Raw genomic sequence first — 23,403 nt, forward strand, 5'->3', positions numbered from 1 at the left:
CTAATGAGCACCCAAGGGAGGGAGAAACAGAGAGATAGAAGAGAGATTGAGAAAGAGAGGGAGGGAGGGTGGGAGGAAGAGAAGGAGAGAGGGGGGGGGGGGGGGGGATAGTGAGCACACAGATGTGTGCGCGTCTCAATCAGAGTCTCATAATCGCTGTCCCCATTTCTCGCCAGCTGAGAGTCCTACTGCCCGTGCCTCAGCTGTCACCGCGGTGATGACTACTCCCCCGTGCAACCCCTAGGAATAACATCATTTTTTATTTCTCCGCAGTGCATCCACGCACTTACGATATTCCTTGTATGTCCTATTTCTATTAGACATCTCTATTAGACTGACGGATGTTCCTTGGAAGACCATCACGTCTGAGAGCGTTTTTAGAATACCCCAATGCATATAGAACGCTCATTAGCTGACCACTTTTTCACATATGATAAATTGAAATGTAACAATAAGGGTCCTGAAAGTGCTGGTCACGGAGACATTTAACATGTCGTTCAATGTGGTGCCTATGGTCCTGGACAGAGTTCTCTTTTATTTAGAGCATGAAGAATTACTGAATACAGCATATGAAAACTGGACAACAGTGACATTTTAAACAATTCCTGTTATTGCCCCTTTTCTCTGGATCTGCCTCCCATGGCCGAGACTTTGCTGTTCCCCGCCCATTTAAATCCAGCTGCCTTGCTTTAGTGAGGAATAATAGGATTTGTCCAAGGTCACCCTCACTCTCTCTCTCACTTTGTCTTCCCTCATATTCGGTGAGACAGTGAACGTGGTGTTCTGTCCTCTGTGTTCCCTCCATCGTTTAAATGAAATTAAAGCTCAGCACACCTCAAAGTCAGCTTGAATTTAGCCAAGGCCTCAGATTAATTTAGCAAGAGCAGTGCACCAATCTCCTTTGGACGTGACAGGACCCCCTCCAAAAAAAAAAAAAGCCAGACTGTGTCTGGTACTTTTCCATTGGACAGTTAATGGAAATGTCAAAATATTAAAATAAAAAAATAAGTATATTTATACATATAAATATAATTTTCAAAATGACTATTGATTTAAAAATAGACATTACATAGAGACATCACATGTAATTCTTGATCCAAATTCAATTCTGGGAACAGATGTTAGAGTATCTATCTGTTTGCCCACACATGATTGATCGTTTTTGCTTTAAGTGAGAAACTGTCACAAAAGAGGGAGAAAATTGTCCCTAAGAAAACCATCAATGTCAAACAAGAGCTGTAATGATTTTCCCTGCCATGGAAAGCTTCCTCTTGGATGTGTCTACAGCAGGAGGACTAACTGGAGGACTCGCGGTCTCCCAGCTGGCCTGTCCAGTCTCAGTGTCCCCCAGGTCTCCTGTCCCTCCTGGCTCTTTATTGATTCCTGTTGTCTGCCACTGATGAGAATAGATCTGGTGTGTCCCACAGGGTCTGTGCCATGTCATCCGACTCTGCGGCTTTTATTGTCGGTTTGGGGTTTTTTAGTGGTCCTTTCTGACCGAGGCAGGGCGGGGAAGCGCTAATCAATTCAGGGCCTCATGCAGAGACTCAGTGGGGCTGGTTTTCAAAATAAGGTCCTTCAGATGACCTCAGTGTGGACCGCCTGGGTTTTTCAGTGGCTTATAATTAATGTTTTTTTTGGTCTTTTTGAGCACCCAGGTCTGTGCTTTGCCTTTGGCAGATTTTATTAGCACACGATGAAGATTATATTGGCCCACTGAAGTGGATTGTCTCCCAGGGCAGTCCATGGTTATCCTGTTTTAGCGCTAAGCTAAGCCTCCCTGCGCTAACACAGTGTGCGACAGAGGTGCGATTGCCACTTACACTACTGTGAAAAGGCTCTTAGCTTGACTTGAGTGTACATGGTTCCATTCATGTCTCCAGCAGTCCTCCGGTGTCTGTGTCTGCCACATCCATTTCCTGTGGATCCAAGTTGAGAAGCAAGATAATGCAGAATTCATGTCCATGGCTGAAAGTGAACTGCAGCTGAACCTACACCCCATACATTTGGGCTTTTCTGCTGCACTTGACTGCACATTAAGGAAATATATTCAAGATAAATGTGCATATTAGGGCTGATTCATTCTTACTATCCTTATCTAGGTACATTAGAACTCATGAATATGCAGATTTTATGTAAGAACACCTATACGCATACATATGAGCTATTCTTGTGTTGACAGCTGAACACTTAATAAGATGGGTGTGACAGTATGTATGTGTTTTGCAGTGGGTAAGTAGAGCATTGAATGTAGCGACGAAGACATGGGATTAGATCATGAATACAGTACAAATATCTTGTGTGGTCAGACATCTCAGACTAGACCATCTAAACAGATCTTACTAACACTACTGAAGGCAATTGTTTAGGCTACGTGACACCTATATTAGCCGTTCATGACAGACATAAAAACAAACTTTAGCATCTACATGCATAAACATTTGTAGCTGCTTATGCCAAGAAACTTCAGCAGTCATACAAGCTGATTTTGTCAACTTTGTCAAACTAGGTCAGGGTGACGTGGCCTAATGCTGAAAGGACTGTCTGAAAAGATGGCAAAAGCCTGCTATTAAAAATGAACAAAACCGAGGTGTTCAAAAACATGCCCTGTCTCTCTATCTCCTTTACTGTTGTAACAATGGCATGAAAACACATTTTGCAACACAGTGACGTTTTTCACACCGACAGTTTGAACGACAGATGTCACATTGATTTGGGCCTCATGATAACCTGCTTCGCTCTCGCCGTGCGTAGGTGAGTTTGTGGACCGGCAGCTGTGTCGAGACGCCATCCTGCCCATACCTGTGCTGTGTGAGGTGCCCTGCCCGAGGGACTGCGTGCTGAGCCCCTGGACGGCCTGGTCGCTCTGCTCACACACCTGCTCGGGGAAGACCATCGAGGGCAAGCAGACCAGGGCGCGCTCCATACTGGCCTACAGCGCCGTAGAGAGTGGGTGATGCTCTTGTCTTCCACTCTTCCTCTACCTTTCTCTCTTAACAAAATCTCTCTCTTTCCCTCCATCTCTTTTTTATTTGATGTGTATGTTCACCCACAGCCACTACAAAAGCTCAAGCTTGGTTAACACTGATGCAGGATGTAATTAAAATAATAATTATTATTAACATGTTACAGTTCATTGTAAATATCATGCCGCAAAGTTTAATACGCTTCATCTTACAGTACTGTGATACGTGTGATATATGTGAGATATAGACACATTACACATTAAATGTTTCTCCCCGAGTCGCTTCTCTAAACAGAAGGTGCTTTGTGTTCTTCAAAGGTCTTTTGTAAGTTCCAAATCTGCTTCCCTTTGGTGTCATTTCTAGGTTTGTAGCCACTGATGTACTTTAAGAGCAGAAGTGTGAATATCTATCAGGGCCACCGTACCCTGCTGTGCTTGCTCAGCACTGCCCCATGTTAGGAGCGGCATAAAAACCCAGGGTAGGCGAAGTAATGAGCATCTCTGAGTGTTAAGTGATTCAAACCTCAGGTGGGCTAGACGGGGGGAATGAGTGTCTGATTTGTAATGGAGTGATGGTGAGGAGAGTGCCTCTAGGTGAAAGCCTGTTCCTCCAAGCTGTCACTCACCAGCCAGGATTCCATTTCCACAAATATGCTGTTTGAGAGAGAGAGAGAGAGAGAGAGAGAGAGAGAGAGAGAGAGAGAGAGAGAGAGAGAGAGAGAGAGAGAGAGAGAGAGAGAGAGCGCTCTGCACTGCCGTCTGGGAGCAAATCAGCTTGGCTTCATTTTATATCACAGCTATCAGTTTAATGGTCACACAGGTGTCTCCCCTCCACTACGTCTGCCAGACCAGAACAGGTCACAGTCAAGAGCAGCGTATTCAATACAGCTGCGGTGAGAGGGAAGCGGCTCGATGCATTATGGATTTAGTGCCAGGACGCGCGGTCGCTCGCTCGACGGTGCCGCATCGGGCGCTCGGCTGGGCCAACCCGAACGGCTTCGTCAGACGGCGCCCGAAATGGCGTCTGACTAAGCAGGTGTGTGACGTGGTGCGGCGGGAAGGCGCTCGGACACGCGCGCACCCGCCGTCTCGCGCGCCGCGGACGCACGAGGAGCTGAGGGCTTCGCTCGCGCCGACGTGGGCTGAGGCTTGAGTCTGCTCGCCGAACGGCTGCCCTTCTGTTTCGCCTGGGCTTGAGTAATTGCACCGAGCCGTGTAAGAACGCAAAGGATTAGCCTCCGTCCAAGTAGCGGTCGCTAAATAATGGAGGGCAGAGTTAATCCTCATGTGAAACTATGTGATGCCAGAGTGGTTTTCTGGGGCAAATGCTGCGAGGGTCCACTGACCCTCCCTATTACAGGAGAAGATACTTCAGAGGCTCAGTAATGGTGTGTAAAGACGAGCTTCCCCGTCTCGGTGCTCTTTCCTGGTCATTATGCCCCAGTCTTCCCGATAGCTCTGTGCAAGCTTTTTTTTTAATGATCCCACCGAACCTGATGAGGCATACGATAATGGTTGATAACCTCTTTATAAACGACCTGTAGCAGGACATGATCCTGGCCCCTGCTACAAAGGATAAGTCGGTTATTTGTTATTTCCAGTTGCTACTGTAGGAGAATCTGTTAATGTACAGTTCATCAGATTTTTCCCTGATCCTGCATTGATTGTGTTGTGGTCGGTGCTCGCTGAGAGGTGATTGCTGACTGCTTAGTTCCTTTGATCTGACCACTGGGCTGCTAATGACAGTGCGGCAGTCAGGGGTCGTGGAAGGGTATCCATCCGCTCCCTGATAGGGCTCTCTGTGGCTCTGTGACACACACCATGGGCAAGTGTGTTGTCTCAACAGCACATGCTGTGGATAGATTTAGAAGTTAAGCCCCCACGGACACCAAAGGCTAGCAATCAACACATTGATTCATTATGAACTAATAACACACACACACACACGTTTCCGAGTGCACAACACACACACAGATTAGCAAATTATTTGACATGGTGGAAATGCTTTTTTCATCAGACAAGACATTTCCCAGTTCCACTCTATTAAGGTAAACTGGATAAAGAACAAAGGAGCAGATCCTTCCTGGCCCCTTCATGGATAACAAATGATCTTTACAATCATTCCCTAAGAACAAAGCGACCAAGGGGGTTTGTGGAAAGGCTTAGGGAGCTAATCAGCTTGTCCCTGTTTTAACTGGCTCTGGTCGGAGCTCATTAGCTCTGCGGGGTTTGCTGGTGCTATCTCTGCAGCAGGCTCTAAGTCATCCCTAGTCCCAACATCGCACCAAACACACTGATCCGCTGCGCTTTGAATTCTGCTATGGTGATTAGTGCAGATTAGTACAGTTAGGCCATTATGTCCAGCATATGTTATATTTAGTGTTGTTTTATTAGTTTTGCTTTGCTTTCCTAATCTGGTGTGTGAGTTAAAATATGCATGAAGCCTAATGTTGAAAGCTTGTAAGCAATTCTAATGAGAGTAATTCCTAGAAACAATATTCCCATTATGTGATATGTGATCTCAGTGTGTGATAAAAAAAAAAAAGCTTTTCTGAATGGATCCAACTCAGGTGGCCAGCAGACTTTACTCAGCAGACATCATCACACAGCCCTGCTCTCCCTGTGACAGGTGGCGTGCAGTGCCCCAACAGCACCGCCCTGCTGGAGGCGAGGAGCTGCAACGAACACCCCTGCACCGTGTACCACTGGCAGACGGGCCCCTGGGGGCCCTGCATAGAGGACACTTCCGTGCCCACCTCCAACGGCTCCCTGAGCCGCAGCGGAGCCGGAGTGAGCGGGGCGGAGGCCTCCTGCGCAGTGGGCATGCAGACGCGCAAGGTCATCTGTGTGAGGGTCAACGTGGGTCAGGTGCCACCCAAGAAGTAAGTACCGGTTCTGCTGGGACTACATGGCGTGTGCTGGATTACCGTTTCACCGCTTTTAGATTAGTTGTGAACTGGCCTGTAGTGTATTTGAAGAAGCTTACTCAATATTTAGTGTATTTACTTGAGTCAGAAAAGCTGTGGTAGGGATATTGTATTGCTGTTTAGTTTTAATATATTCATGGATCTAATAAATATAGCATGCAGTGCAATTTTTAATACGGTTTTTGTATTAAAATAAAATTTAACAAACGTGCACTCCAGCACTCCAGCACTGAGATTAAACAATGTCTACGAGGTTGAAGTGAAAGCGGGACCTTTAGTCTGATTTAGTCTGAATTTACATAAATTCTGAACCAAAGCCCTTTTTTTTCATACGCCACAAAAAGAGCTGGACAAATGAACACGGTCATAAATAAAACATCACGCTGCGTACTTAACTGTAAGTCCTTAGCTGTCTGACGCCTGTGTCACACATTAGAAGGTGACAGACATTAGGGCTTGTGGGGTGTCTTCCCCGGTGATGTGCTGGCAGAATACATTTACATGTCCTACTGGTTCCTGGGCTGTCTAAGGGTTCCACACCAGATGCCTGACTCAGCCAGTCAGCTAAAGTGCACTTTTTGGTCATAAGAAATCCATAGTTCTTTTTATCATGATGGTTTGGGTTCTGCAAGGTAAACATTCTGAGGGTTTTGGCTGAATTGCAGGTGTTAAGGTGTGTCTGTCCACCACAGCCTTGAACGTGATATTGACATTAGCAGCCACGTCATTCACAGGCGAGCTGCTTCAGTTTCGTTGGACAGCAGGACAATGGATCAGAAATATTTTCTTTTTCTTTGGAATTTCCTCATCCTACCTGGCGTGGTCTATCCAGTCTAACACATCAGTCCATAATCGACCCCTACATCCATGAACCCTTCTATTTGTACTTCGGCTTTTTCTGCTCTTGTGGCATTACCAGTTCATGCTGGCATATTTTACTTGTTTTATTGTGTCTTTTAATTATTAATATTTGAATAATATGGATGTTAAGATTTAATTTTCCATTCATTCGAATGTGAAAGTGGGATCTTTACATAAAAAAAAATTGTAGAAAATGTATTAATTTTTATTTATTAAATCTACCTTTTAACCTAGAAAAAAATAGCTATTTTTAAAATCTAAATTCAGACCTATATTACAAATCTTGTTTGATTCATTATTTTTTTTAAATCTTTTTTGCATACCTGCAGCATAATATCATACTGACATTAACACATCCATAAACATCCACCTGCAATAGAGGAGCCCATATGTTTCCTTTGAATTAAAGCCACTATTCTGCAATGTAACCTCACAGTCATCATTTCTTCTCCAGTCTGTTCTCATGGAGTGCAGAGCCAGATGTAACTGTTCCTCACAGACTACACTAATATGTCTTACCCAGTTATGACTATTCTGATCTGGCTCAGTGCTATACTTGTCCTGTTATTATTATCATAGTCAGCCCTGATCTATAGCAACTCTATCAAATAATAAAGCAGTGCTTTCTGTGTGCCTAGGGAATAATCGGCTTTACTACTGGAAGGAGGAGTTTGTAGTGTGTTTATATGCACCTGGGCCTGGTTGTCCCCTGGAGCTCTCTGCTGGGAGAAGGAATTACCTATTTATTTATTCATCTTAATAGCAGAGTGATTGTGTCAGTGGCGGTGGAACAGTGAACTACTGCTGCTGCGACCCCATGCTGGCTATGGAAATAAGCCCCACTTTCTTCCTAGGGTTATTCTCGTCCTGGGGTTTACCTGGCACACACACACACACACACACACACACATGCGCACACACACATGCGCACACACACAGCACACACACACAGCACACACGCACAGCATACACGCACATGCGCAGATCCGTGCGCACGCACACACACACACACACACACACACACACACACACACACACACACTAACATTTTTCTATCTCCTGACATACATAGTCACATTCTCTCACCCTCTCTCTTTCTCTCTCTCTCTTTCGCTCTCTCTCTCTCTCTCTCTGTCTGTCTGTCTGTCTCTGTCTTCCACTCTCTTGTTCTTTTTGACACACATACAGTGTTTGTAGACACACCGACTCTGAACTACTGGGATTCCATGCGTTAGATGCAAGCCTGTGAATCCGAATAAATGTACCGGTGATGTGTATGACATCAGAACCCTAGCAGTGGTGAACAGGAGCATGTTTGAATAGAACATTCTCATAGGTGTACTGCAGGCATACATATGCATTATGGAGTCCTTTTGAAGACACTGCTGATGTAAAGAGTTTGTATATATGTGATCAGCTATTCCCAGAGGAAATAAAGCATGCTTGAATCCTGCGCAATGGAGATTAGGACTACGTACATACTCATTGACCCAAACACACACACACACACACACACACACACACACACACACACACACACACACACACACACACACACACACACACACAGGAAGCATACTCATGTATGCACACAGAAAAGAACATGCTGTGATTTGGGGTGCAGCGGTGTACCAGTGTGAAGACCTCCATGTTGAATTTATGTATGTATGAATTCATGTGCAGGTGTCCAGAGAGCTTGCGGCCAGACACAGTGAGACCATGTCTGCTTCCATGCAAAAGAGACTGCATCGTCACTCCATACAGCGACTGGACACCCTGCCCTACTACCTGTCAAGCAGGTAGAATCTTTTAAAATTATTATTAATTGTTAGATATTTATTATAATTTTGCACCCAATGCAACCACCGATACACAGTCCCTAGCCCTCACAAGATGTATATTAAATGCTAAAATGCTAAACCATAGCATGTAATCCAGTCTGGTCTGGATGTGTGTTTTTAATTGTAGCTGCGTGGAGCCGTGAGCGCAGAGATGACAGATGCCATCAGAGAAATGCTTTGTATTTTTATGCATCATGATATAGCTCATGAGTAGCAATCAGTGACGAAACACCTCAATAAAAAAATTAGCATCTAACAACGATTTGTGCGTTTGCTGTATACGTACAACAGCATGTTGTCCTTACGGTGAAAGCCTATCACTTCCATAAAAATAGATTGTTGCCTGGCAACCCTGTCTATGTAAGGAACTAGAACAAATACTCTAATAAGCAACGTGGAGTCCGATGTTGGTGTAATTTTCTGTGAGCCAATCTGTTTCGAGATGCCAGATGCTTGTTAACACGGCTATTTTCTGTGATTGTGATTCCCAGGAGTGGTTTATATGAAATATTGACATGGTGTCTTTCAAGAAACATCTGCTGTAGGAAGCCTTCATAGTCTACACACCAATATCTTCCTCTTCGTGTACTTCTGTCTCCTTTTAAGTTTTCTGTTCAAAGTGGGCTTTGTACGAAAGAAAATATTTGACGCTTTTTGACACGTAGTCATACTGCTAAAGTTCAAAGAGGTTTTCATGATATTTTCATGCTGTTAGTCAGTCTGGCTGTTGAGAAGGGAGCATCTTTACAAACCTTGTGTGTCTCCGTGTTTCAAAACGTCTTTTTTTCCTCTCTGTAAAATTAGGTTTAAGTGAAAAATGAAGAGAAAACATTGTTCAGCATGAAATCAACCTGGTAGCACTTTTTCAAACACGAATGCTGCAGTTATAGCAACAGGGTCAAATTAGAACATTATCCACATGCAGTTCACATGTTTCATTAAAACTGAAGGCTAGCGATGCTCTTGGGTAATTAGTCTGGTGGATTTCACACTAATTCAGTGAAGCTGGTACCACACTGTTAGGTTTGCATGTTGTGTGCTGCTGTGTGGTTATGCAAGGGGGAGATAAACAGAATGATAATCTGTGGCAGTAGATTGATTTAATGGAAATTAACATAATGCCATGCATGAAATGTTTGTACCTTATCAAAAAATATAATTGAAATAATAAATTAATAAATGCAATCCCTAATATCCACTTCATTGCATTAATATTATATTGGCTCAGTAATCCAAATGAAATTGTTCTCATTTTAGAATGCAAGGTAAGATAGTTGTGTTATTTAGTGCGTGTAATATTGGGCTTGTGATTTAAACATTACAGACGGGAAAATAGTGAGCTTAACATTTCCACTTGAATACCTTTCTATTATTCCTAAGGTGGAGCTATGAAGAAGAAACAGTCAAGGAAACGCATCATCATTCAACTACCAGCCAATGGGGGCCAGGACTGCCCAGAAGTTCTCCACCAGGAGAAGGAGTGTGACGCACCTTCTGTTTGCCCTGGCTACCGGTGAGCACAGCACACGACCCCAAATGTACAAAATATAAGAGGTTTGTGTAGTGTTGTGTGTTCACACAGAGGTGGTAAAGTAACCCTGAGAGGTGGTTTAAGTGAAGGAATAATACCTACTGTCTGTGCTGAAGATGGAAGAGTCATAAATGGCGGAGGTGTCAGCTGGTGCCGTGGTCGGTTCGGCAAGACAGCCCTGGAGCTCAGGAAACATGTGGACCAGGACTGCAGGCTAGAGGTACTGACAACACAGCGCCCCAACCCTCCCCACACACACACACACACACACACACACTGGATTTACCTCTACATCAAGGGAGCTCGTCTTGTAGATCCACTGCAGGTGTGGTCTGATGTCACAACACACCTGCCACTAACGATCAGGTGCTACCGAAGGCCTTAACTGGAGCAGGTGTGGTCGATTAGGGTTGGAACTAAATAGGGTTTATAGTAAGGCAGGTTCCTTACAGGTCTAATTCAGGGTGCAGGATCTGGTCATGGCCATTCAAAACCAAAGCGGCTTTGAGATTGCCATGTGTGCTGGTGTGTTTGGATGGTACACTGTGTATAAACAAGCCTGGTTCTGCCTGTGGATGTGTGTGGGATTGGTCTTGCTCCACGTCCGAGAGCGTGAGAGACAAAGCAGCTAAGCTCCGGCATGGGCTATTGTGCAGGCGACATTAATGTCAGTGTAAATGATACTGGATCTAAAAGAGACCAGCAAAGTTCTCTGAAGCTGCGCAAAGCTCCGCCCCCAGGCTCAGGCTCTCGCTGCTAAACGGCACTAAAGATTTCAAAGCTGAACCCGGGTGCCAAGCGCCAGCTCAGTGGGACCACAGAGTGCTTAGGAGAGGTGAGAACGCAGCAGGCCTGCGTTATAACAGCCAGCAGAACAGTTAAAACAGCAGAGGGGTTCGTAATGGAGGGGGGGGGGGGGGGCACTTGTATGGCTGTTTATCATACTGAAGGAAACAAGAACTCAGAGTTCAAAGATCTCGGAGTCGCGCAGAGTTCAGAGTAGCAGGATATGGGAGATACAACTTGGAGCACATGGTGGAAAATTTGTTTTTTACAAAAGTGCTAAAGTGTAAAGTCCTTGTTAGAGATGATGAAAAGGAAAACTGGGTCACAAGGAAAGACATATGCCAAGGTAAAGCTAAAGAGGATATCTGCGCATTGTTCTCAGACTCCTACTAGAAGCCTGAGGAAAAGAGGCATTAGTTACTTCAGATCAGATCACAAGATGGACGTCTTTTAGCAGATTTCTCTGTATTAAGCCACATTACCTGTAACCATATCCTGCTAAAAGCCGCGGCTGGAGAGGCAATCTGATCCTGGGCTTTTTACCTTCACTCACACGTACGGATCTGGATCTGTCCAGATACACCAGTCAATAAACATTACTCTACTCTAATGGTAATACATCAGCTGGTAATTATTCTGAATCAGCGTTTGTGGATGCGAGAATGTCACTTTCTTTTCCAGCATGAAGCTGAAGAAATGCTGAACTTCTGTCTGCAGTCTGTCTAGCCCCAAGTCCGCTACCTCTTTCTCTGTTGACTGACATTCTCTCTCTATCTGTCTCTCTCTGACACTCTCTGACTCTCTCTGTTTCTCTCCGTCTCTCTCATTCCTGCCTGCTCCCTCCATTCCTGAAGCGGTGTCCTGTCGGAAGTTGGACAGTGGACAGGTGGACATCGAGGTGTGTCTGAAGCTGGCCGGTCCAATGCCCCCGCTCATTCAGGCCTGTCAGCTCCCGTGTCAGGACGACTGCCAGATGACCAGCTGGTCCAGGTTCTCGTCCTGTGCGTCTGACTGTGTGGGTGCACGGACACGGAGGCGGGCGCTTGTGGGTGAGTACCACGGGCCCCATATGGGCCGCCCAAACCCGCACACACTGCCTCTAACACACACTAGCCCAGGGGTACTCAAATAGAAATGATGACGGACCACTTTTTTTTTTTTCAATCACTGGGGGGGGCGGTTACGGGGGGGGGGTAGCGAACGTAAACTGTCGACGGGGGGGGGGGGGGGGGGGGGGGGTGGCCAACGCATTTGGGCGTCTGCTACCTGTTTGTTGTCCACAGCATCGTCTTGAGATCGCGGTGCGCGATTTCAAAATAAGAACGGATAGCGCGATTGAAAAAAAATGTTCCTAAAAAAAAAAAACACTTTTCAAAACAGCTCACGGGCCAGAAATAGATAGCTATTTGAGTATGGGGGCACTAGCCCAACACAGTAGCCCATCACACTAACCAATCCAATAGGCTGGATTATTAACTTAGAATTAAGTCAGATTTGACCATCTATTCTAAATGTTGCAGGCAAAAAGTCCACATGGTGCCCAAGGTCTTAGTCTAAACTAAACTTAATCTTACGATTTTCTAAAAGCATGCAAAGCAATTGTACCACGATGAACTGTTCTAAATGCGTACTGGTCAATTAGGAGGAGATTAATTGTAAATTGCAACTAGTAGTAACTCTGCTTTGAATAAAACATCTTTGCAGTACAAGTACCCTGAACTGGTCCTCTGTCCCTCTGGTTAAGAGTGAATTAATCTACTCGTGACCAGTGGATTGGATAGAGTGTTTTCACAGATGGTGGGATACATCATAAAGTCAAAACTCCATTATCAACACTTTTATGAGTAGGGAAACTGAAAGTCAAGCAGCTTAACCTAAATAGCAGCTTCACTAGCATTCTGATTATGAATGCTGCGCACACCCGAGTCTCTTTGAATACCTTCTAAGTCCTTCGGTTATGAGTTCTAAGCAGCTTTATATGTATGTGTGTGTGTGTGTGTGTGTGTGTGTGTGTGTGTGTGTGTGTGTGTGTGTGTGTGTGTGTGTGTGTGTGTGTGTGTTTACCCTGGAAGGTAAAAGTAAGAAAAGAGACCACTGTAAAAATACTCAGATGTACCCACTCAGCGAGACCCAGTACTGCCCCTGCAACAAGTACAACGCCCAGCCTGTGGGGAACTGGTCTGACTGCATCTTGCCAGAGGGAGGAAGAGTGGAGGGGCTACTCGGGATGAAGGTCCAGGGTGACATCAAGGAGTGTGGCCAGGGTTACCGCTACCAGGCCATGGCGTGCTATGACCAGGACAACCGGCTGGTGGAGACCTCACGCTGCAACAGTCATGGTAAGACATGAAAGCTAAGCTCGCTAGAGACCGGCCCATGCTAACGCAGACTAACACTGAACTGCTCACTAGAGACCAGCCCATGCTAACACAGACCTGCGTATATACACAAAGACTGGACATAATTGCCAAAAAATGCACATGATGCAAAAGTAAAACATACAAATGTCACCAAAAGGGTAAATAATAATAGTTGCACAGTCTGAAACATACAAATGTCACACAGAGGGTGAAAAAACAAGTTAGACAGTCTAAAACATACAAATGTGACACACGGGGTCAAAAAATAATAGTTACAGTCTACAAACATTCAAATGTCACACAGAACCAAAACCACAATGTTTGAAGTACTTACGAGCTGGTTTTTTTTCAGCCAGTGATTTAGCAAATAAAAATGTTGTTAGCGTGTTATTGTATTTTCCATGATCAGCTTCTTTACTGGGTGCCTCTCAGCAGGAGACGGGAAGGCAGTTTCCTCGTTGTGAGTGTGGAGCATGATGGGAAATTCAATAGAAGAGAATCAATGTGGAAAGCGAGAAGCCTGGTGTATCGTTCACAGGCTAAATCTGTCGAGGCACCTCCAACCAAGCCAGATTAGCATTCTACTTTATTCAGCGCCGAGCACGTAGAAGGAGTCAGGAGGGGGTTGCAACAGTCTTTTGGGTTTTGGGGGCAGGACGCCATTTCTCGGAGATGCTGAGGCTTCTCTTCATGACTCATAGTTGGGATTGAATCTTCGTCTGGGTGGCATAATCTCAGCATGAGGGAGGAGGGCCTCAGAGACCCAGCATCTTGAGTTATGGGCAGGGCTGATGGAGGCAGCTCCTCTGTTCTCTCTCTCTCTCTCTCTCTCTCTCTCTCTCTCTCTCTCTCTCTCTCTCTCTCTCTCTCTATCCATCTCTCACTCTATCATCCTGTCGACCGATTCACCCCAGTGTGAGCCCACTATTCGAAGTGTGGCTACCATGCTGGGAGCTGGGCTGATGTGTTTGCATTAGACACTTTGTATCCAGTCTGGCGAGACTTTAATACCCATGAAATAAAAAAAAACCTTTAGGCAAGGATTAGTCTGGACTGATTTGTGAATCATGTATAACCTACATATCAAATCCAGTAGTAGCAGTAGTGTTGTAGCCTGTGTATCCATAAATGAAATGTACTGCTGTATTTGTAGAGCTTATTATACTCTGTACTTCATAACAATATTCTTCCAACAGCATAATGCCAAAACTCAAAGCAAATATTGGGTGGGTATTGGGTCGGTACTGATCACTTGTGAAAATGAATGTGATTGAAGAGAGGCACATACAGCAATCTAACCAATTCAGTTTGTATATTGACTTTGTCTTAAACCACCATGGTTACTGACATGGTAATGAACATTTCTCGACCCACTGGATGGGCTAGAAAGGGTCTGTTATTGCTTAGGCCATAGAAGAGTGATGCTGTTGAGAAGCATACGAACGATCAATTACTGAATTCTTGATGTCTTGAAGCGAAGGAGCTCTCTTTGGCCTAATCATTACAATACAGAGAGTTAAAATTAGACTGAGACAGACAAGTGATGTTACCAGCAGGTACAACTACAGCTGTAACAGTTTCAGCTTAACTGTTCATTTTGAAATGTTCATGTTCATCATTGACAGTGGTCACACAACAAAGCCCTCCCATGCACTGATTTTCAAATGATTGCCTAATGGCAATGCATGTGCATATATGTTGTAGGTCTGAACAATGGAACAGTGTTAATTATAAAAAAAAATAGAAATGCTAGAAAATCTGGAAATTCACTTGAATTAAATTGAATTGAATTATGAAAACTCCAGTAGCAAATTTCATAACATTGTAGGAATAGTATTCTGTCTAAATCAACGAGGCCTGTAATATGTTGTCCCTTGTTTGAGGGGGTTTTGATGTAACAACAGACCCTACCTTACACTCGGATGTTTGTCTGCGTAGGTTATATCGAAGAGGCCTGTATCATTCCCTGCCCGTCCGACTGCAAACTCAGCGAGTGGTCAAACTGGTCCCGCTGTAGCAAGTCCTGTGGCAGCGGGGTGAAGGTGCGCTCGAAGTGGCTGAGGGAGAAGCCCTACAATGGCGGAAGACCGTGCCCTAAACTCGACCACGTTAATCAGGTGAGCCGGTCGTCATCGATCGTTTCCCACCTGGGGACACACACGGGTCTTGCTCCATTTTAATGTTTAACCGAATTACCAGGATATCATGAATATTTGATGAAAGGACCAAAAAGAATGTGATTACTGTTTAACGAAGCACTCGACTATGTATCATGTTTATTTAATTGTGGTGAAAATTAGGACCTCGTCTCACAGTTCAAATCATTTATAGCGAGGAGATGAATGGAGAAACCTTGCCAGGTCTAGACACTGAGGTTTTCTTTGTAAACAAAGCCATGTGTTAAGTTTCTTCTTTTCTCTGTTCTTTCATCATCTTACCATGTGACTCATACCACAGGCTCAGGTGAGTAAGATACATTTATTTTTTAAGTAGTGAGCTATTTATTTATTTTTTTTGCGATATTAGGTATTATTATTATTTATGATGATTACCTAATCCAGTGCATGGGTTGTTGAGGTGTACAATATCTTGACAGGTGTATGAGGTAGTACCCTGTCAGAGTGACTGTGGTCAATACATTTGGGTGGCTGAGCCTTGGAGTGTCTGGAAAGTCAGCAGTGTGGACTTCAAAGAAAACTGCGCAGAGGGCGTGCAGACCCGGAAAGTTAGGTACGATTTGCATAAGGTTGCATAAACAGTTAGCTATATGTTCAAATTCTTTGGAACTTTGGAAGGCAATACCCTAAAAAGAGACCTGTCATTTTTTGTAGGTGTATGCAAAATACAATTGATGGGCCTTCAGACCCAGTTGAAGACTATCTGTGTGACCCAGAGGACATGCCTCTTGGAGCCAGAGAGGGCAAACTCCCCTGCCCAGAGGACTGTGTCTTATCTGACTGGAGTCCTTGGAGCCGGTGCCCACTGGTAAGAAAGCGATGGAACCCAAGTTCTTATCAATAGGGAAATTATTTAGCAACTTTCCCTAACCCTATTGGCCCAGACTTTGGCTACGAGTCCTTTCTCATCTCCCCTAACTCAGGGTTAATATTCCAGGCTCCCATTCCACACTGAAGGGTGTATAATGTGAAACTGGGTCGGTGCGTCTTCAAAGCGTCGTTGAACGCGGGGCTCTTTCAACCTCAAAACCTGTGTCTGACACCTCTAATGCATACTGACGGGGCTGTGGGCGTCCCTGCCCCCCACACACCCGGCCCCCACCTCCACCACCACCTCCACCGCCTTTTCCCTCCGTCCTTCTGTTAAGAGGGCTTCGTGGCACAGAATGTCCTCCTGAGCTTGGGCCTGCACCAATTTCAGGTCCTGCCATTCAGAATCAGCAGCAGTAGACTAGGAGGGACGGGCGGGTAGGTGGGTGGGTGCCGGGGGCTAAGGGTGGAGGTGGGGGTTGGGGGTTGGGAAGAGTCAGACACAGATTTCTACTTGGCTGGTGTGCTCATTCTAAATAGCTTTCTGTGGCTTAGTGTGGGGTAAATGTGTGTGTGTGTGTGGGGGGGGGGGATTGAGGGGGTGGGGGATTATTCTGTCGCATCAAATGCAATTCCCAGGCAGTCTGCCACCGAGCAGCAAAGGAAGTTAATTACCATGGATACATAAAGTGTCCCTGCGGAAGAAACCACAGAGAGAAGCAGACCCTTTAAATGAATGCCCTGACGTCAGAATTCCTCCTCATAGGAAAAAAGCTTTGCTGGGCTCAAAACAGTGAGATATTTACTTCAGGGCAAACTCATGCTGCTGGAAACATTGTGGAAACGTTGAGCATCAGATTCTCTCGCTTGTGTGATGTTTACGTTGTGTTGACTGGGACATCTCTACTCACTCTTAGCCCTGCAGTGCAAACGCCACCCGAGAGAGGACCGCCAGCCGCGTCCGTCAGCCCGGGGAATCAAAGCCGTGTCCATCCACAACAGAGCAAGAGTCCTGCGACCTCAACTCCAACTGCTTTCACTACTCGTATAATATCACAGGTAACTGACAGCGTTTGGCAACGAATCCGATGAGCCTCCTCGGTCAGGTGAAAACGTTTCTCTGGAAAATCGTATTTAGTAAAGCGGCCTGTACTGCGTGGTTCTACAGCGTCTCTCCGCTGCTTTTAATGTGTATCCTGGGGATTGGTGTGAGCAGACGTGTGTGTTTAACGGTTATAACCTTCCAGACTGGAGCACATGCCAGCTGAGTGAACGTGCGGTGTGTGGGAGCGGAATCAAGACCCGCATGCTGGACTGCGTGCGCAGTGACGGCAAGTCCGTGGACCTCAGGTTCTGTGAGGAGGTGCGTTGCGACGTCAACCTTTTGATTTTGGCTGTTCCGGCTCTGCGCCTCCACTCAGGTCACCAAAATGTTTATTTTTTTCGTTTCAGCTTAATCTTGAGAGGAAGTGGCAGATGAACGCTTCCTGTGTGGTTGAGTGCCCAATCAACTGCCAGCTGTCGGACTGGTCGTCCTGGTCTGAGTGCTCGCGCACCTGTGGGCTGGCAGGTAAAACATCACCTCCAACTTTCACATTAAACATGGAAAACAAACCAAGCCTCAGCCCAAGCTGAATTCAGAAACCCAGTAAGAAACAGCTGGGCCGATAACATTAACTATTTGCCCAAGGTAAAATCCCAGGGGGATTCAGTGTTGTGGTGCAAAATATGGTGATGGTTAATGTGATCACATTCTCAATTAAAATATTTTTCAGGGCTTTTAGCTGTCTTTTAGAATAACATCAGCCGAGTAACGACTGAAACCAGAGCTTTTATGGCATTGAGAGAGATTATGTCATCGCCTGAAAGCAGCGTTGGAGAAGAGGATGATAATGTGCTTGTGTGTAATTCCATCGGCTCAGACGATTGATTGGGGGTCCATTATGGCTGCTTGCTGCCGGGCCTGAGGGTCCAGTCCACCACAGGAGGCGGGAGAAACAGCAGCCGGCTGCGTCTACAGCAAACATCACCCCCGGAGGACACCCGCGCCGGCCCGAGCCGCTCTGGACTCTAATCTGTCCCCAAGTGGGCGCAGGGGGATTTTCATAAACCTAGTCAAGCAGGTGGACCACGGCTCTTAACAGGACAAATCCTCGACGGCGCCGACGTCTCCGCGCTGGGAGACCTTTTTTACACAAAGACGATAATGGCCAGCGTTAGAGATCAAGGCAAGAGATGCACATGCTCCACTTGTTTCGTTATGGAAACACAAATAAGAGGGCCGGGCAGAATGGGTCCAAACAAACTCCTTTGTGAGTATCCGCGGGCCAAGGGCTCCACTGTGACAGCTGGTGCTGGTTTTCCTACAAGCATTCCCCTTACCGCCCCCCGTTCACGCCTCAGCTGCCTGTGCCACATGCAGAGAGAGACAGACAGGCGGATAGACAGACAGAGAGAGAGAGACGGACATGACCGTGGGTGAGAAATCACAGCAGGGTGCTTTAGCGTGGCCTCCGATCACAGCAGCGCGGTTAGAACCCAGCTGCACGGCTGCAGCGTGAACCGAACCGAACCGAAAAAAAAAGGCGGCATCGTAAGCCGAGCGGGTAGGTGGACTGTCTGGGGGAGGTTGGGGAAAGCGTCTCCGCAGAGATGAGTTTATGATGGCGGCCCATGGAGAAGAGGAATCGGCAGCTTGGAAGTCTGGCTGGAGGGCACGGCGTTGCGTGGGGGGGTGGGGGGGGGGTGTAGAACCTCGCCTTATTTTCAACATTAAGGAGCGTCGCCTTCACCCTACAGGGCCACATATGCTCAGCCCCATTTAAAAATGCAGAAGATGATATCAGCAGCCCAGGGGATATTTTTTTCCGGTGTGGTGTCTTTTAATCTGAGAGCATAACCAAGGGTGAGGTAGAGGCAGGAGATACAAGCAGCGCAGGCTAATTGGGAGTGCTGGACTCCGTGACCTTTGCTTGCGTACACTAGGGGAGAGCCGTTTGGGCACGTGTGATGGGTGGAAGACCTTGACCTTTATTGGTCAGCTCGAGGAGCCCTGCCCCCTGAGCCCAAAACCCCATAGCACTATGGGTATTACAGCACCCTCCGCGCAACCCAGTGAACTGTGGGAGATCTCTTAATCAAGGCTTTTCAGTAGAAATCTCCTGTTTTCTGTCAGTTCCTTAGCAAATTCGCACAAGCGATGATTTGCATTTCCTGAAGACTACATTGATTCAGCAGCCCATATAATCATATTGTTTTATATGTGGGAAATTGTTCTGCTGAGTTAAGTGTGTGGTTGGGGGGGCTATGCATAGTTTCCTCAGGCGGTGACTAATCGCTACATCGTAATTGCAAGTGTGCCACTCTTAAACAGCAGGATACACGAGGCTTAAGAGACAGGTCTCTTGCTTTTTTTATTGCCTTTCATGGTTGAACTGAAAAACAATGTCGATAAATATTCAAAGCCGTTCCAGACGCTGTAATCGGGCTGGAGAATGACTGTGCTGATTACGTTATGTGTAGGAGAGTGGACTGACGTGGTTCGGTATTACTCACACACAGATGGTTCTGGTCCCGCACCATTTTGGGATTTGGTATCAGGTTCTAATATGTGATAACGAGTGTAACATGAAACACTTCGCTTGCAGGAAAAAGCCTTTTCCTTTTCAAGGACTCTCAAGTGGATCTGCTGAAGGGCAAAAACAACACTTAATAGAAGGACTGTTAAGCATTTTTAAGCCATTTTCATGCTACTTAGACACCTGAAAAATATCAGTTTCTTTGAGAGAACTTTTTTTTCAGTCCATTATGTGTATGTAGGGTGTGAAAGCATAACCTGTTCCTACATCCTGTAAACAAAAACAAAGCGGTTTTTTTGTGATAAACGGTGATCCCTGTTCTCTCTCTCTCTGCTCTCTCCCGTCCCGCCGTAGGGAAGCTGTGGAGACGGAGGAGTGTGGTGCAGGCGTCTCAGGGCGACGGCCGCCCCTGCCCCTCGCAGCTGGAGCAGTGGAAACCGTGTCCCGTCCGGCCCTGCTACGGCTGGAGATACGGCGTCTGGTCAGCGTGCAGGGCTGAGGTCAGCCACCGCCGTGTTAATGCCTTCACGCGCTTCTCCCAGATCTGTCCAGCAAGCGTTCAGTTCTTTGGTCTGCAGCCATCTTGACACTCCCTGGGTCCCCATAGCGCCTTCTTTCCCGCTAATTAGCATTTCTGCTATCCTCCCGCTGCTGTGTGTCTAGATTGCTAGGCCCATCAGGGGGTTTAATTAAAGACAGGACAGAAGACACAATCGTCCACCCCTCCCTCCTCCCTCTCCATGTTATTTCCACTCTCTCTTTCTCCCTCTCCCCCTCCCTCCTCCCCCGACTGTCTCTCCCCTCTATTGTCTACCCACTCTCGATGACGCCATGCCTCCCTGTCGTGGGGCAGCCTCAGAAGCGCTGAGTGAGGGGATGGTGACTCTCTCCTTTGTTCCACACTGCCTGACTCTAAACCTTTACTTTCTGACAGGGAGGCTCCTGGCGTACCGCACACCCTCACTTCTGTGTAAAGTTTTGAGGGATTTTGAGCAGGTGTTGGGGAGCGGGGGGGAGAGGGGGGGGTGCACAGGGTTGACAGACTGACTCACATTTCAGACACCGATCTGCTCCTAAACCACACTCCATCTTCTGGAGAACCGGGTGTTGGTGCCCCGTATAATTGCTGTGGGGATGTAGACGCACGGCTGCCCTGTATCGCGGTAACAAAACATGGGGAGAACATACCTGGGTTTAAAAGGTTATCAGTAATCCTACAGTGAGGACCCAGGACACATGGGCGGTGTGGCGATGTGTGCAGGGCGCCCGGTGCGGCCAGGGCGTGAGGTTCAGGAACGTGTCCTGCTTCGTGTCGGACGGCTCCGAGAGGGACGAAAGCAACGTGGTGGACGAGGAGCTGTGCGGGGACCTGGAGCAGACAGTGGACGGAGACACGCGGGTGGTGCTGGAGGAGTCGTGCACCGTCCCCTGTCCGGGTAAGACTCTCCCACTTACCTCCACATCTTCTCAAGCTGCTGGGTCCATGCAAATCAGCACAATCGATTTTATATCCTGTTTTCAGTTAGGTTTACCAAGCTATCAATGGACACTTAAATCTCAGTTCAAGACTGTATCACAAAGTTTCCAATGCCCATTTTCAGCTTTGAAGTCCCTTTCTGTTTCAGGAGTGCACGTTTGTAAGTGAAGGTGGCTTATTTGAGGTTTTTGTGGCTATGAAGAGCAACTCTCCTGACCACCCGTGTGTTCTCATTCTCTCTGTTCAGCCATCAGAGCTGTGCTCTATTCTGAGCATTACAGCTTTGCTAGGGTTTCACGAAACCTCCCTGCCAAACACATACTTTTGTCCGCCTGTGAGGGTAATGGAGCCGTATGGTGGTATATATGTTAAAATTCAATTTGTATGCATTTTGAGAAAAAAAAAACCAAACGTTTTATTGTTTTTATTACATTTTTATTGAAGTTCCCCCATTCTGGGTCTGGACACAGCTCTGAAATGCATGACCCCTAAACATAGATCTAACTCTATAATATATATATCTCAGTATAAATTTAACAATAATGTAAGAATTTTTGCAGAAACCTTTGTTTCTCAGAATATGTTGGCGTGTGCCTGGCACGTATGAATGAATTTGATCTCGTGTTTTGACATGCTGAGCTGCTGAAGAACAGGGCTTATACATATCTGAAACAGCAAATACAGTAATGATTCACCAGCATTCATGCACTGAGTGGAAGATACCCCCCCCCCCCCCCCAAACAAAAACAAAGTGAATGTTTATTGTTCTTCCTGTGTCTGTTCTGCTCTCCACCATAAGCCACAAACTTCTAGTTTCTCACCCTTGTAGTCCAGATCCTGAAGATATTCATGCCCCTGAGAATAAGCCCCTGTTTGCCCTATTCCAAGAAATCGCCCTTCCTGCCCCACTTGCTGTTTGAAAACTTACAACAGTACTCTAGATTTAGGTGAAGCTAGAGATATCACTGTGGCAAGCCAAGCCACAGGTGTATGTGCACTTATAGCAATATCCAGGCTGTCTTCCTACACTCTGTGTTTTAATCATCACCATTGGGGTTTGCACTTTAGATAGGGCTGCTTTATCTTTAATTAATTATCTGAAATGTTAATTGTTCTGAGTGCCCATTAAAATAGGACAGTGTGACCCTATTTTATTCCAATCATCTCATGCACATGGTGGAAACCATATCTGACTGTAGATGAAATATATGACTGTGAATATCATAGAATATGAAATTCGATTCACATTTCAGGATGGGAACATAAAACTACACTTCCGTTAATATAAGCATTACGACATTAGGTATATCGGTCAAATCACAGATGTTGCATTGTCCTTCCTGTGTGACCAGTGCCGTGTGTGTTAAAGGTGTAGCTGTGATGTGTGTGGCAGGGGAGTGTTACCTGACAGATTGGACGGCGTGGAGCCCGTGTCTGCTCAGCTGCGTGGACGGGGCGGATCTGGGCTTTGGCTCCGTGCAGGTGCGCTCTAGAGCCACGCGTGCCCACGAACCCGAGAACCTCCACCAATGTCCACAGCAGGAATGGGAGGCCCGTCCGTGCACAGGTGGAGTAACGAACCGGCCTCTGCGTTCCTACACCCTTCCGAAAAGGACGCGGTTTCAAATCGTCCTCCCCTTGAGGATGAGTGGGAGGTAAAGTTCTGCGTTAACCTTCTCACCTTCCTCTTCCAGAGGGCCAGTGTTACGAGTACAAATGGATGACCGGGCCGTGGAGAGGCTCCTCACGTCTGGTGTGGTGCCAGCGCTCTGACGGCTTGAACGTCACAGGTACCTTCTTCTCACACTCTCATCCCTGCAGGGCTGCCGTCACCGTCATGTTCTTCTCATACATTTGCACTGCTGTAGAACCTCGGGCCACCGCAATCAGGGTGGCTTCTCTCCAACCCTTTGAAAGAGGGCAAAGCAACTGATAAACCATAATCTGGCCTGGATTTTTACCAGGTGATCCGAAATCCAGCCACCCCATGTATGCTGTACATCAAAGAGACGTGGGAGACAGTGGGGAGATAAGTTGCCATTCTGAGCCTTCAGCAACTGCCAGGAAGGAGGGGGTGGGGACAGAGCGAT

At 46.4% G+C, this 23,403-nt stretch overlaps 1 protein-coding gene across 1 annotated transcript in view; it reads left to right on the forward strand.

The window, feature by feature from the left end:
• The window catches only part of thsd7aa (thrombospondin, type I, domain containing 7Aa), a 79,938-nt gene that overhangs the window by 48,153 nt on the left and 8,382 nt on the right, over window positions 1–23,403 (forward strand). Inside the window, exons 7-24 of the mRNA XM_077008519.1 lie at window positions 2,755–2,949; window positions 5,595–5,847; window positions 8,437–8,552; window positions 9,975–10,107; window positions 10,242–10,345; window positions 11,766–11,960; window positions 12,984–13,250; window positions 15,210–15,388; window positions 15,729–15,734; window positions 15,868–16,001; window positions 16,103–16,256; window positions 17,176–17,317; window positions 17,506–17,621; window positions 17,711–17,828; window positions 20,191–20,336; window positions 21,098–21,272; window positions 22,707–22,880; window positions 23,008–23,103. Coding sequence (XP_076864634.1) covers window positions 2,755–2,949; window positions 5,595–5,847; window positions 8,437–8,552; window positions 9,975–10,107; window positions 10,242–10,345; window positions 11,766–11,960; window positions 12,984–13,250; window positions 15,210–15,388; window positions 15,729–15,734; window positions 15,868–16,001; window positions 16,103–16,256; window positions 17,176–17,317; window positions 17,506–17,621; window positions 17,711–17,828; window positions 20,191–20,336; window positions 21,098–21,272; window positions 22,707–22,880; window positions 23,008–23,103 — 2,703 coding nt within the window. The remainder of the gene's footprint in view (window positions 1–2,754; window positions 2,950–5,594; window positions 5,848–8,436; window positions 8,553–9,974; window positions 10,108–10,241; window positions 10,346–11,765; window positions 11,961–12,983; window positions 13,251–15,209; window positions 15,389–15,728; window positions 15,735–15,867; window positions 16,002–16,102; window positions 16,257–17,175; window positions 17,318–17,505; window positions 17,622–17,710; window positions 17,829–20,190; window positions 20,337–21,097; window positions 21,273–22,706; window positions 22,881–23,007; window positions 23,104–23,403) is intronic.

This window comes from Brachyhypopomus gauderio, chromosome 6, assembly GCF_052324685.1.
Source record: "Brachyhypopomus gauderio isolate BG-103 chromosome 6, BGAUD_0.2, whole genome shotgun sequence".
NCBI lineage: Eukaryota > Metazoa > Chordata > Actinopteri > Gymnotiformes > Hypopomidae > Brachyhypopomus > Brachyhypopomus gauderio.